General features: G+C 51.3%; 1 protein-coding gene across 3 annotated transcripts in view; it reads right to left on the bottom strand.

Annotated features, from left to right (window-relative positions):
* Nucleotides 1-13,857, bottom strand: part of CREB3L1 (cAMP responsive element binding protein 3 like 1) — a 41,408-nt gene extending 27,551 nt beyond the window's left edge. The window contains exon 1 of one of the 3 annotated variants that reach the window (XM_036891702.2): nt 13,274-13,857. In XM_036891702.2, the coding sequence (XP_036747597.1) occupies nt 13,274-13,375 (102 nt within the window). In that variant the 5' untranslated portion in view covers nt 13,376-13,857. Of the gene's footprint in view, nt 1-3,147; nt 3,573-13,273 lie in introns of those variants that run through there. The other 2 variants (XM_036891703.2, XM_057507618.1) reach the window with 2 other exon arrangements.
* Nucleotides 13,858-14,789: the final 932 nt, after the last annotated feature.

The raw sequence follows: 14,789 nt of genomic DNA, 5'->3' as shown, positions 1-14,789 counted from the left end.
CTGGGCCCCTGGGTGCCCAGTTGTCAGATAGGACCTCCCTGTCTTTAAGCAGCACCATCCAGGCATTTGGGGGTCTCCTTCCAAGAGCCAGGCTTGAAGGCTGTCTTGTGAAGGGGAAAAGGTCCTGGACTCAGACTCAGGAGGCCCCAGTTCAAGAACCAGCTATACTCTTTGAGACCTGGGCAAAGGTAGGTAGTGTCTCATCTCCAGGCCTCAGTTTTCCTATCCATTATAGTCTGTGTTCCTAATGAAGCAGCAGTAACAGGGATAAAGTGAACTAGTCCTCAGAAAGTGAGCTCTTTTTCTCCACTCTGGCCTCTCTGGGGAATGGGAAGGGATGCAGCCAGTTTTCCCTGTCCCTAGAGCCAGCCCCTCCCAGTCTTCTGAGCAGGGCATGTGAGGTGGGGGAGCACATTGTTCCAACCTCCAACCTCACTCTCATCCCCCATTTCCCACAGGACCAGGGAAAGCGGCTGCTGAGGTTTCATATTTTCCCCCTACCAAACTATTCATCACAGCCCAAGTTTAAATAAGAAATGCTTCTCTGTGAATGTGTGTGCTTGCACGCATGTACATAAGCATGTGTATGCACATCTACACACACATGGGCTGAATGTAAGGTTCCTTCTTACACAGGGCAGCACCACCTTTCTGACACCACACAGTGTGGCTTACATCCACACCTGTGGCTAAATTCGGACAGTTCCACGCAGACCCTGGTTCAGATGCTGTTGTACAGGCCCAACCACATGGGCTCATGTCAGCTGACACTGGCAGGCACTAACACAGACCCAACAATGACACACTCCTCAGATACGATTGACAGTCACAGACTCCCATGTACACACACACATATGGGCAGTCACCTCAGACACAGTCACACATGTGGTCATGCACACTCTCATGAACACATACACCATCTCAGAACCCCATAGAACTAAATGCTGACTGTGCCAAGCCAAATGCCTGAATCATGTGAGCCTCCCTGCGAGGGAGCTTTGGGAGCCCCAGGCTCGCCTGGGGCTGGGACATTGAGGGCTGGGACTGGAGGAATGGACAAAATGGGAATTGAATGTTCCTGTGCTGTGTGCTGGGGAAAGAAAGGGAGAGGAGAGGGCAGGCTGTCACCCACCAGAGGCAGCTTCTGCATAGAGCAGGGTCCTGCGGTGGATGTGCACTCTTTGTGGTCCCCAGCCTTGTTAGCCCAGCCCTCTAGTCTCCACCCCGACATTGGCAACCCTTCCCTGGCCAGGCCACTGGTCCCTTGGGAAAGTGGAGAGCTGGCCTACAGGTTCCCAGCCAGCCTCTGGCATATTCTGACCAGGCAGCCCTTGTGTGGTGTCCAGCCCTGGGTTGGATGCCAGGTACTGTCTGGGCAGGAGGAAGTGATATCAGTGAGTACCACCGCCCAAGGTTGGGATTAGCTGTGATTGGCACCACTGAGGGCACAGCAGCCCACAGTCTGGCTGCTGGAGATGTTAGTCCATAGGCAGTGGCCAGAGGATCCCTGTAGGACAGCTCAGGACACTAGAGACTAAGTGCCAGAGCTGGTGCTGGGGGCCTCTGGAGAAGAAGGCGTCTAATCTCATCCCCTTGTCATCACTCATTCATCTGTTTAGTACTTACTGAGTACTTACTGTCTGCCCAGCTCTGTGGATACAGGGATGAACAAAGCCCAATTCCTGCTCACAAAAGGCTTTCTGATTAGTGGTAAGACTACCCTGTTTTTGAAGGTAGGTCTAAGACTTGAACTCTGGTCTGTCACCAGAGCTTTCTCTACCTTGCATCAAAAGAGCTCTTCTAACACAAACGACTATGTGGCTCCCCTGCTCAATATCCACTGATGACTCCCTACTGCCCTTAGGATAGTTTCCAAAGTCCTTAGCATAGCTTGAAATGACCCAGCCATTTTGCTTCTGTGTCTTCCTGTATCCAATTGTCACTGTAACTCCAAAGCCTAGCATTGGTCCCAGGCACATGGTAGGTACATTGATGTTTGCAGAGTGATTGACTGATTGACAGACTGACTGAATGAGTGGGTGAATGAAAGAATGTACCAGTGAACTAATGGACTGAGGCCTTTTTCTGCAGCTGAGCTTTTAGGAATGTCTGCCCAGAATTCTACTTCAATGCCAGCTTGCTCCTGTTCCAGGCAGAGTTTCCATGTGCCTGGACTCCTTCCCTCAGCTCTTCCCTAGTGGGGCCTGTTGTACCCATTCTCCAGGTTTTTCTTCTCCAAGGCCTTTTGGTTTGAAAGCCCCAGCCAGACCAGGTACCTGAGAAACACAGCCCCCCACTCAGTGCTGGAGGAGCTCCCCAAGGCTTCAGTCAGGCCCAAGAACATAAACAGAGCCCATTGCCAACTGGCTAAGCTGTTCTTCCGGCTCCTGGCCAGCTGGAAGGCTCTCAGCTAGAGCCTGCCACCCGGCTCTGGCTGGAATTCCCTTGGCCTCTTCCCTCTCCTCAGTGCACTCAGCATTCAGCCTCTGGCTTCCTCAGCGGTCCCAGCCTGTCTGAGTTGTCCTCAAGTTTTATTTTTGGAAGAAGTTGCATTCTCTCTCCTTATTTACTCCTTTCCTTCAGTGAAGGTGTGGGACCCCTGGGTTCAGCTGGGGATCAGGCTGTGCCTCCAGCCCCTGGGGTCTGGACCTCCTGGGGCTCCAAGGGAGGGAACCTCCAAAGACTCCTGACCCATCAGATGCTTCAAAACCAGCTGCCTCTGCTCTCCTTCCCCCACCCAGTGTGTGACTAATCCCTGCCCCTGCCCTTCTTGAAGAGCCCCACTATTGCCAAAAAAATCATTAATTTTAGAGCTGAAAGGAAGTCTGGTATCATTAGATCCATCCCCTCTTATTTGCAGACACAATGTAGTTCAGTCATTGTGAGCAAGGGAGGCAGAGAGATCCAGTTCTAATCCTATCTCTGCTACCTATTGTGTAGCCTTGGGCAAGTTAGTTAACTTCTCTGAGCCTCAGTCTCACTATATTTAATATATCTACCCACTTTGTTGCTGTGAGGATTAAATGAGATAGCATTTGTCAAGTGCTTCATACAATGCAGGACCATGTTAAGAGACTCTCATTAAACATACCTCTTGTAATTATTACAGAGAGGAAAGCTGAGAGCCAGGGAAGGGAATGGACTTACCCAGGATCCACAGCTCAAGGTAGCAGGCACTTGCAGAGTTTCTCCTCTGTCTCTATCTCCCTTCCAAGGAGAAGGTAGGTGGCTGGCATCAGCCCAAAGGCGGAATCTCCTTGAGTCAGATGGATGGACAAATTCCTAGGTCTTCTGTGTCTGCCTCCTACACCCTACCTCAGCTCTTGTCTGGGGTGGGAGGTTCCTCCACTGTCCCAGGGGCCTCTTTCTTGTTCACTGACAGTGAGTGGTCCAGGGAGGAGAGGACACCCCAGCACTCAGCCCCAAGGTGGACCTCAGGCCAGTGGGACTCTGAGAGGAGGGGTAATGCTGGGTCCTGACATCACAGAGCGGGAAAGCTGAAGCCACAGCCAGGCAGCCAGCTGGGGCCCTTCCAGCTCATCCAGATGTCTCAGGAATGTGCTGAGCTGGGAACTACCTCGCTCCTTCCCTCACCACCCCCAGCCCCTCATCCTTTCCTTTGCTTGCTCAAGCTCTGCCTCCACCCCACCCCCTCTACCCTTCCTCTTTCATTTCTCCCTGGGAGGGCCTCGTGTCCACTGTATCTCTAGACCTTGCTACAGGTCAGCTCCCTCTCAGATCTCTGAAGGGGTCACTGAAGGCAGGGGCCCTTCCTCTTCTGCAGATCCCGTGGGCTGACCACGTAGGGTGGGGGAATATGGGAGCCTGAGCTAACTGGGAGGAGAAAGTTCTGAGCAGATAGTACATGCCAGATCCCAAATGTGGAACTGATTTGCAGCTCTGGAAGAGAAAGGGCTGAAGCCTTTGGGACAGCAGAGGGCAGGGCTAGGCCTCCTCTCCAGGAGGATGATGAAAGGGGCTCTAGGCATCTTGTACCAGCTGATGGGTGGGAGGGCCAGGAAGGTGAGGTATCAGGCTGGCTTGGGTCCAGAAGGAGGGCTCAAATCCTTCTAGGCTCCTGGGCCCAACTGGGATGCACTTTGCCTGATAGTGGAGCATCCTGAGGTGTTGGAGGGGTGGGGATCACTGTTAGGGTCTTGGGGTTGGGCCAGTAGTCAGGACGTGGTCCAGGCCAGAGATCTTCAGCCCTGAAGATGGACAGCCTGTTCCTCTGCAAGGACGGAGTTGCCTGGGGCCTCCCCAGGCCAGCCTAGCCCCAAGTGCTAGGGATGAGAGAGCCAGAAGGAAACTGGTACTCCTGGTCCAGTATAAGAGTCACATCAGAGCATGGGGTGAAAGTCAGAGGAGAGAAGGGGCTTGGAGTCAGCTGCTGCCTCAGGCTGCTCTGGGCTCTGGGAGGGCCCACAACTCTGTGTCTCTTGAGGAAGGGTCCCTCATCATCCCGACAGGTTGACAGCTGAGATCCCCCTAATGGACTCTAGACCTAACAGCAGGTGGTTCAAAGTTGCTGGGACTACCGCCTTGTCCAGCTCAGAGCTATCACTGGCTCCCCCCTGCCTGCTGAAAAAACTCCTAGCTCCTAAGCATAGGATTCAATGTCTGTTATAAATGGATCTCAATTTACCACTAGAGCTGGAGCCCCTCATTTCTCTTCCTTCAGCCTGGTTGGGTGATCACTCCCAGCTCCTCAGACCTTCTGTGGGGTCCCACCACGATGCACCCTACTGGGCCTTTGCTTATACTGTTCCTTGTACCTGGAATACCCTTGCCCTTTACCTCTTCATTCCAACTCCTATCATCCTTTAAGGCCCAATTCAAATGCTGCTTCCTCCAGGAGGCCTTACTTAATCAACTAGCTGCAAGAGTCTTCTCCCCCTTACCACAATTCATAGACTGTTAGGTTACTGGTAAATATCATGCCTTGAACTCTAATTATGCATAATGGGACCCATCTCTCCCTCTGAACTTTAACTTCCTTGAGGGTAGGATCTAGGGTGGAGTTCATCCTTGAACTCCCTACAGGGCCTGGCATACAGTATGCCTAGTAGTTATGACAATAATAATAGCTAACATTCATGTACCAGGCATTGTTCTAGCTCCTTGCAGCATCTCATTTAAGTTTTGGAAGACAAGGCAGGTACTATTAGTACCCCCATTTAATGACTGAGGAAACTGAGGCACAGAGAAGTTAGGTAGCTTACCCAGGTTCATTCAGTTAGCAAAAGGTTGAGCTAGGATTTGAACCCAAGCTTTGACTGCAGAGCTTGTGCTCTTTAGCACACATGACAACACTGGTTGCTGGAAAATGATTGATTTCCTGCTGCTGCATCCCAACACCTAGAACAAGGCCAGATTAAACAATATGGCCCTCTTACTCCTTGGGCTGGGTCATCACCCAGAGCCCCGGTTTTGCTCATCCCTGGCCATCCCTCTCCTGATGCCCAGAAAGACAGAGCCCTGAGAAGTCTTTCGGCTTTACCTGAAAGGGCCTTCCAGCTCCAGAGAGGTCAGACAGATAGAATGATAAAATTCCTGTAATCAGAATTCAGCACAGGGATGGGTAAGGTGGGCCATTCTTCCCAGAGCTGTCCAGTGCTGGACAATGGACAATGACAACAACCATCAGAATAAAAACAGCAGCACCTCTTGTTTATTTATAGAGGGTTTGCTATGTACCAGGCACTGTGCTAGGCCTTCCACAAGAGTTATTTAATGGAATCCTCCTGAGAACCCTATGTTCTACAGTTATCCCTACTTTATGGATGAGGAAATAAACTGGGACAGGTGAAGCACCTTTCCAAGGTCACAGAGGTGACAAACAGTAAAAGCCAGGATTTGCTCCCAGGTCTGAGCAGCTAAAGGCAACTGTTACCATCCTACCCCACCTCATGTATGGCATGGCTTCACACTGCTTGTTGAGGTACCTGCCATCTGACCTGTAGACTTGCTGTATGGTTAGCTCAGATCTGGGACAGCAAGTCCCAGGTCTCAGATATTCCTGTTCAGAATTTCCCAGAGTAGAGTGGATTTAGGGTCTACAGCTCACCTCTTCCACAAACTCAGGTGGCTTTGAGACACCAAGATATTCAGAGCTGGATCTACTCCTAAAGCTAGGTAGTGAGTACCCAGGTATCCACTTTATTATATATTATAACTCATATATGTCCATTTTATATATATTCTTTTATGTGCACAATCTATTTCATAATAGAAAAGGCTATGATGGTAAAGTGAAAGGTAGATGTGGGATTTAGATTAAGATTCACTACTTGAATAAATAAATAAAATCCACTTTAAAGAAAAGTAGATTCCATCAAAGCTGTATCCCAACACCTAGAACAGGGCCAGATTAAACAATATGGCCCTCTTACTCCTTGTGCTGGGTCCTCACCCAGAGCCCAGGTTTTGCTCATTCCTGGCCATCCCTCTCCTGATGCCCAGAAGTGTCCTTTCTTCCATGATCCATCCACTGACCCATTCATCCATCTGTCACCCCTCCCCACTCCCTCCTTCCTTCCCTCCCTCCCTTCCTTCCTTCCTTCTTTCCTTCCACTTACCCACCTATCCATCCAGCCAGAAAAATAATCATCTCCTGAGTGCTCACTCCCTATAGTTACAACTATGTAGGCAAGAGACGAAAGTTACTGCCTGACATTCCTTGCCCTCAAAGAACTCTCAGCCCAATTAAGCAACAAGGAAGCCAGGGCCCAGAAAGGGGAAGTGACTTGCCCAAGGTCACACAGGAAGCTAGGGAAATGAGGTGAGGACATTCCAAGGAGAGGGCAACACCTGAGCAAAGGCCTGGCCTATCTGCCTCTGAAGCAAGTCCCCTCAACCACTGCTTCAAAACTTCCTCCCAGCTCTCCCTAAGGGCCTGAAGAGCCGGCTGCACTCCACTGCTGCTTTCATTTTTGTTACTCTTTTGGAAGGGAAAGAGGGGGACAGCTGCTGCTGTCCAGCTGTTATGTTGGATCACACAGCCCAGCCAGATGTGTCAGCCTCTCTGTGATGGGTGAAATGGCTCCTGGGCTGGAAACCAAGGGCCAAGGCAGCAGCAGTGAGGGCGCTGTCCTGGGAGAGCTGGGAGAGGCAGAGAAGCCTGTTATAGTCCAACTGTCATGCTGGCCTCATTGTTGATATGGTGTCTAGGTCATGGAGATCTAGATCTGTGACACTCCAAGGACATTGACACCTTTGATTTATTTTCTCTGATGGTCAAAGTTCTGAGCCACACTTTGCCCATCCCAGCTTCTTCTGAACCAGACACTCTAACCCCTACTTTCCCCCCAGTCCTGGGCAAGGGTCCTGCCACTTATTTTGGCTTTCCCTAGTCTGCTGAAGAGGGTTCGCAGAGCTCCAGCCAAAGCAGTGCTCATGGTCTTGACTTAACTCCATCCCAATCTTTCTCCTCCATCCTGCCTCCTGGAGTGTGGAGACTTCCAGAAGAACAGCCTGTTCTCCAGCATCTGGAGCTGGTTTCTTGAGGGAGGTTCAGGGGCAAGCCAGGTCCCAGAGAGGGATGCTCCTGGAGGGCTTCAGTACCAGGACTTGCAGGAGGCACTCAGGGGATGGGAAGGTACAAATAGGGGTGTCGTTCATCCTCCCCTCCCCTGGCACAGTAGCCAGGCCAGCGCAGAAATAAACAAATCTCCTGGGGTGTCCTGGGAGCTGTAGAGAGTAACGGTCCCAGTTCTCAGGTGGGCTGGGAGCAGCATCCCAGAGTGAATGTGAAGAGATGCATTGATGTGGGGCTTCTCCTCTCACAAGAAAGCCAACCTGCTGGCTCTGCCCTGAACACTGGAGGCATCTGTGGTGCCCTAAGGATGGAAGTGCAGGAAGATGAAGGCAGGGTCTTGTGACACCCAAGAACCCAAACTTGCCTCACCCTAGGGCTAAAGTTCAAGCCACAAAACAGCAGGATGAAGATGGTTCTCGCCCCTCTGTGACTCACTCTGTGGGACTCTTGCCCCCCAAACAGAATTAAGATGTTCCCTCTTCTCTAAGTCTCAGCTTTCTCATCTTCACAGGGGACAATAACTATACATGCTCAATAAAAGAGACACAGCCCTAGTCCTCTCTGCTGAAATGCCTTCTAGTAACTTCTTTGCCAATAGGGTTGGGGACATTGCAGGTGAGGGTGAAGAGGTCACCTCCTCTGAAGCCTCCTGTGACCTCCAGCTTGGCTGGGTGCCCCTCTTCAGGCTACCATCCTATTCTGCTCCATCATGGCACCCGGCCTGCTGCTCCTGTCTGTTTCCCTCTGTGTCTCTCTTATTTGGCTATGAGTGTCTGGTGGTCATTATACATAGTGACCAGTGTGGGCAGTCCTTCAGTGCCTGGTTGTTAAAGGACTGGATGTGTGTACTGAAGAAAGACCAAGCAAATCCCCAGCTGGTCCAGGGAAGCCAGAGGGACCTCATGCAGATCGGGGCATGGACAGTATGTCTGTGGGATCCAGCATCCTCCTCATCCTCATGGTGGGCCAGCCCAGAATGCTGAGAACCCTGGGGCTCCTTCTGGAATTATCAGTATACTTCTTGGATACTAAGGCCTGACTTTTTGAAAGCCTTCTCCCCTTCTTTATTTACATTGACTACCCCAGTCTGAAGAAATTTTCTTTGCAAATACAGTAAACACTTGAAATGGAGGAAAGTCCAATACAATGTGACCAACACTTGACTTCAGGTTCTATGCCTGGGGCCCATCTCAAGCAAAGGTGGGAAAAACTCTTCTTTCTGCGGACTTGCAGGGAAGTGACTGCCTTGTTCTCCTTTGGAGCTTTTGTGTTTGGTCTGTTGCATGCAGTAAGGTTTCATAATCTTTACTTTTGTGCTTTTTGTGATAGTACAGACCAAACAAAAAATACTATTTGTTATTAATCCTGCAATAATATAACTGCATATTTTACATGATAGAAAACTTGGGACTCAGCTTATTGCCTTATGGTGGAGTTTTATTATTTAAGCACCTATTTTGTGCCACAGTACAGTGCTAGCTTTAAGGCAATGTACAAAAGTGACATGTTTTCTGTTTTTATGGAACTTGCTTTTAATGGAGGAAATGGACAATAAGCCAATAAAATATTGCAAACTGAGATGAGGGCTCTGAAGGACTGAAACAGAAAACATGTGGTCTAGGAGGCTCTCTAAAGATGTGACATTTGAACTGAGGAAGGTGAGATAGAAAGGCAGAGAAAGTATTCTAAATATCAGGAACAGCATGTGCAAAGGCCCTGAGGCAGGAATAGAAAAGTTTTCAGCTTAGTGTGGATCCAGAGTCCCAGAGCAACCAGAACAAGAGGAAACTGGGGAATATAGAGCCAGTGCTCAAGCTTGAGGCCTAAGCCACAAGTCCAAATCTGCAGTGGGTCAGCCAGCTCTAGACTAGGGGCTGTGGAGGCCTGTGATAGTACAGATGTGATAGCCATCCACAGGATGAGGATGGCTCCAGGCAACGACAACTCCTAGGATGCCATGGAGAGCCTTTCCTGAACCTCCAAGACAGTGTGGGCTATAGGACCCTGATAGGTGGGAGTACATTAAGCACCATTTTCCCTCCTCCCTAAAAATGTGGGGCCTTGGCTCCCTTTCATTCATTCAGCAATGGTTGGTTGAGGCCAAGCACTGTACTAGGCACTGGGAATACCACAGTGAACAAGACATAAACCCCTGCCTTCAGGGAGCTCATATCCCAGTGAGGGAATCAAAAGCAATACAGAAATCCCCAGCCTGAAACAAACTCAGTGTTTTGGAGGAGATGTGTTTAGGGAGATCTGCCTTGTTGAAGAGGAGCCCTGAGATACTGGACCCGCCATTAGTTTTTTTCCGAGTGGATTCTACTATGAGACCAGAGTGCCTTGGCCCTTGGGTCCTCTTTCCTGTTGGTGAGAATTCACACACACACACACACACACACACACACACACAGGCCCTTGGGTCTTCTTTCCTGTTGGTGAGAATTCACACACACACACACACACACACACACACACACTGGCCCTTGGGTCCTCTTTCCTGTTGGTGAGAATTCACACACACACACACACACACACACACACACACACACACACACACACACTGTCCCTTTTAAGGGCTGTTAAAGGCCCACACACAGACAAAGCACATTCTTTTCTAATCTCCCTAAATCCCCCAAAGGCTAGAGGGTAGTGGTGATGGTTGTCTACTTCTTCATTTAGAGAAGCGCACCAACATCTCCCTTGCCCTGGGCTGGTCTCTGGGTCCTGGTCAGTCCCACACTTGGCCCCCCCAGTGGCTGGGAGGAAAATGAGTGTGCTGGGCAAACATCCTTGCAGCTTCCTGCTGCTCCCTTCTGAGACAACAGAGCTCCTCTTCCTCCTCCTCCTCCTTCCTTCACCCTTCCAGCTGGGGCTTCTCTGAGATTCAAAACCATTTCACTCTAGAGAAAAGAGTCATCCATTTCCCTTAGCCAGAGGAGGCAGGCAACAGGCACACAGACTTAGTGGGTACAGACACAGCTGTTCTCCCTCCCTTCCTTAATCTCAGTTCTCTGTGCACCAGACCCTCTCTCATACCTGTCCAGGGGTTGAAGAATCACAGGGCACAGGGGAAGAGGGCTCTAGGGCAGCCATATCAGGAACTGTGGCAGAGTGGGGAGAGGAAGCCGCCACATCTGACAGAAAGGGCAGCCCTTTCTGAGGGGCACATCTGAGAATCACATAGACAAGATTTCAACAGCATGAAGGTATCTTTCACAAAAGAAGAAATAAAGGACCCCTAGGCACCTCCCAGCACACTGGACTTTACTTTGCATACTCATTTTCCTGCTTCTGTCCAAGCAAATGCATATTTCTTACACAGTTGTATTCAGACTGAACATACTTTTGATTTTTGATTTTTACACAGAGCAACACAGCACACACGTTTTCCATGTAACTTTATGGCTTTTATCTGGATTTTTAAGAATGATAGTGAATACCCCGCTCTCCATTGCCCAGACTGAGAAGCACACAGATTCCATCCCTTCTCATCCTTAGTCCTGGCAACATTCCATGCAGAATGAAGAGGAAGATGGGGGTGGGCTTGGTATGGGGTCCCAGCTGGAAGGAACCTTGCCTTAAATAGAGGGACCAGAGAAAGAGTGACTTGCTCAAGGTCACACAGCAACTCCTAGCTGAGCAGTCCCTACCACCACCCCAATTAGTCTCTGGAGGAAGTTAACTATAGAAATTTACCTACCAGGCATTGTCCTGTGATTCTCTACAATGATGCCATAATGAAGGTTCAGTATCTCCATTTTTCAGATGAGGAAATGAAGGCCCAGAGGAAAAAAAGGCACTTGTCTGAACTGCGCAGCTGGCTGGTGGCAGAAGCACAGCTAGAGCCAAATTTCCTTATTCCTAGCTCAGGAGGTCTTTCTCTCTCCTCTCGTAAGTCCTTTCCTTCCCCCGCCTTGCCTGACCTTGCCTAGGCCCAAAGTCAGGAGCTTCTCAGCAGGGCTTTCCCTACCCATCCCAGTGCTAGATACCACTGTCTGATCGTGCCTCCTTTCCTTGATGGACTAAGGCCCGGATGAGCAGCTGGGGACACAAGGCTGAATGGAGCAGCAGGAAGAGGCTGTAGGCGGTGGAGTTCATTCAGAAGAAAGCCTAGTTCAGAGCTGCTGAGGACTGAGGGAATGTTACAGGGGTCTCTACCACCTCCCCTGACTGTAAGGGCACAAGAACAAACTCCCTCCCTCTGCCCAGGATCTGTTACTAACTCCAGGAGGGGGTGAATGGAACCCCAGATCCCTGCCACTTTATTCATAGGATCTGTGCCAGACCACCCTTAGAAAGACTTGATTCAACCTCTCATTTTATAGACAAAGAAACTGAGGCCCAGGGAGGAGAGCTAGTGGGGTGCCCAGGCTCATGGGGGGAGGCAGAAGCAGGCAGGACTAGAATCCATGTCCCCCGACTGCTGGTTGAAGCCCTATTCCCTCTCCCACCTGGCCTGTCTGCAGAACTGTGCTCCCTCTGACTGGAACCAGGGGTCTTTCTCAGAGAGCAGGGTAATCCAGATCTGCTGCCTAATGGAGGACTAGACCTCACACCCTGACTCCCTGACTCGGTTGCCGTCCCTTGGTTTGTTTCCTCACCAGCAGTCTAGGAGCCTGGGACAGTCTAGGTGGAAGTCCAATCCTTTAAGTCTCTATGCACTTGTCTAGCCAAGTTTATCTTTGTCCCAGGAGGTGGAGACCAGCCAGCAGAGACCCCTGAGTTGACCACTGGGTGTGTGTGTGAGACTGGCGGTTCACTGCTGGGGGGACCCCACCAGATTCCCCTATCTGGCCACATTTCAACCGGGTTGACCCACCTGAACCCAAATATTCTGTCCTATTATGGAGCTACGCCCCTCCCCACCGGCAGGGCTTTAGGGCTGAGCCTGAGAGAGGGAGGAAGGGAGGGCAGGAGAGAGAAGCCACGTTTCCTCAGAGAGGGAGGGGAACAGAGAAAGCTGAGAAGGACGGGCTCAGAGTCAGATACAGTGGAAGACACAGGGCGAGACAGAGAAAGTCAGAGACAGGAGGTTCAGAGAAACAGACCTGGAGACACAAGGATGGGGAGAAGACCTTCCTCGTCCTGACCAGTCACCCTGTGCTGCCCTGCCCAGTTGAGCGTCAGGTCCTTCCCTGAGGGATGTTGGGCCTGACTCCTTGGGGAAGCCGTTGAGCACCCCTGAGTTTAGGGTCTGGCTCAGAATCCAGGTCTGGCTCTGGCCCCCCAAGGGGCGTCGAGTCTCTGGCCTCCCTAACACTTCCCTGTGCGCCCCCCAGCGGAGAACCAACGTTGGAGCCACAGAGGTCCTAAAGGGCGCGCAGCAAAGGGCGCACTTAGCACCCAATCTGGTCCCGGAACCCTAGGTGGGTGGAAAGCGACTAGAAGACTTGGGCGGGGGACAGGACTGGTGTCTCTTGAGCTCCCATCCGAAGATCGGATGGTCCCGACGCCTGGGTGTATTCGTCCCCTCTAAAGGCGGAGGGAAATGTAGCCCATGATGGAGCCCTCACGAGGGGGAAGCACTGACGCAAACTCAGAGGCTCCGGTCCAGGTTCGGGGTCTAGGGCGGTGTCGAGGGATCTGAACTCTAAGTATGTGACCCTCCAGGGGATCTTGCCCGGAGCCCCCTCCCCCACTAAGGCCCAGTGATGTGCAGTCCGCTCCTTTGGGAGGGGGGCCCACGCGTGTCGCGATGTGGAGTGGTGGAACCGGGGCGCAAATTCTTCATCTTACCGCATTGTTGAGGAAATCCGACTCGTTCAGATCCCCCAAGTCCAGGAAGCTGGATCCGGGGAACAGCCTGTCGGCCGGGAAAGGCTCCAAGACGGCATCCATCACGGCTGGCTCCGGAGACCCCCTTCAGCTGGGCTTCCCTCACTCCAGGGCGGCGGTGCGCCCGGCCCAGAGCTCCCGCCTGGGCGCTGGCAAGAGGGCTGGGGGCTGGTCCCGGGCGAGCCCCGGGGGAGGGGCGGGCGTAGGCTGCGCGGTCCCGGGTAGGGGGCGCAGGGGGTCGCGGAGGCCTTAGGGCAGCGGCGCGGAGCTGGCTGGGCTCAGGGGCCCCGGGCGCACCGCGGGCATTCAGCCGACTCCTCCTCCTGCTCCTCCCGGGGCACAGCTGGCTTCCATGGGGAGCCCAGGAGTGGGGCCGAGGGCTTGAGGAGGCCCCCCGGACAGGGTGGGAGCCGGGGATGGGGGAGCTGAACCCTCCCCCAAGACTGGGTGGCTTCCGGGCCCTCTGCTCTCTCTCCGTCTCCCACTACACGGCTTCTGTCACTTTTCTTTGTGAAACCGGGAGCCCCAGGCTGGTTAGCCCAGCTGGAAGAGGCGCCACGCCCCCATATCAATACTTAAGATTCATATTAACAAGAGGGAGCGGCCTGAGGAATCGCCCCTCCTCTTTTAAAGGGACCTCTGCAAGCTAGTCTTCCTTGCCAATCTATTCTCAGAAAGCTCAAGGTAGGGGCTTGAAGCAAATTATCCTGGAGTCAATAACTGTGTTCCTGGATCTCGGCATCTTTTTAAGATTTTGCTAACCACTCTCATAAGTTCATGAGGGAGTTGAATTATTTCTGTTGGGAGTGTGGCGTTGTGTATTTTCCTCGGTTCTTGTCCCCGCCGCAACAAAGAATTGAAGGGTAGAGACACAGTAGTGAGGCAGAGTAAGTTTAATTTAAAGTTACTTAGAAAGTGCAGGCGACCTCAGAGGGAAGCACACTGAAAAGTTAGGGGATCCCCCTTTTAAGGATTTTTCAGAAATGTGACAAAGGGCTAAGGGTGTGGGCTTGTTAAGTGGTCTCAAGTATCTTTGATGAGACATTAAGTTTCTTATCAGTCCTCTAGGTAATTCTTCAAAATTAGCTTAAAACAAATTTACTGCTCTGGTCCCCTCCCAGGATAGCATCTTCCCGGTTTGGGAGCATATCAATCAAGACTGTCTGCCCTTCCTCCCAGGTGGGCAGAGTTATTTGTTTGCTAAAGAGTATGTTAAGAATCTCACTTCTTAACTTCCTGGGTTTTTTCAAAATGCAAATTTTGGCTTTAAGGTGGGATCTCCCTGTCTTTATTATGTTGTTTATAGCTGGGCCTCTTAGCGGGCTAGAGTAAATCTTATAATGGCACAATGAAGACATGGGCTGTGCTCAGATACTTCTCTTTTTCTGGGGAATATTTAAACATTCAAGGCCTTCCTGCTCCTGACTTTTTGAGCTTTAACTGATTAACTCATTAACTCTGAGTCTTTTCTGGCTTT

This window comes from Manis pentadactyla, chromosome 9 (genome assembly GCF_030020395.1).
Source record: "Manis pentadactyla isolate mManPen7 chromosome 9, mManPen7.hap1, whole genome shotgun sequence".
NCBI lineage: Eukaryota > Metazoa > Chordata > Mammalia > Pholidota > Manidae > Manis > Manis pentadactyla.
Note: the sequence above shows the minus strand (reverse complement) of the source record. Positions and strands in the feature narration are given on the sequence as shown.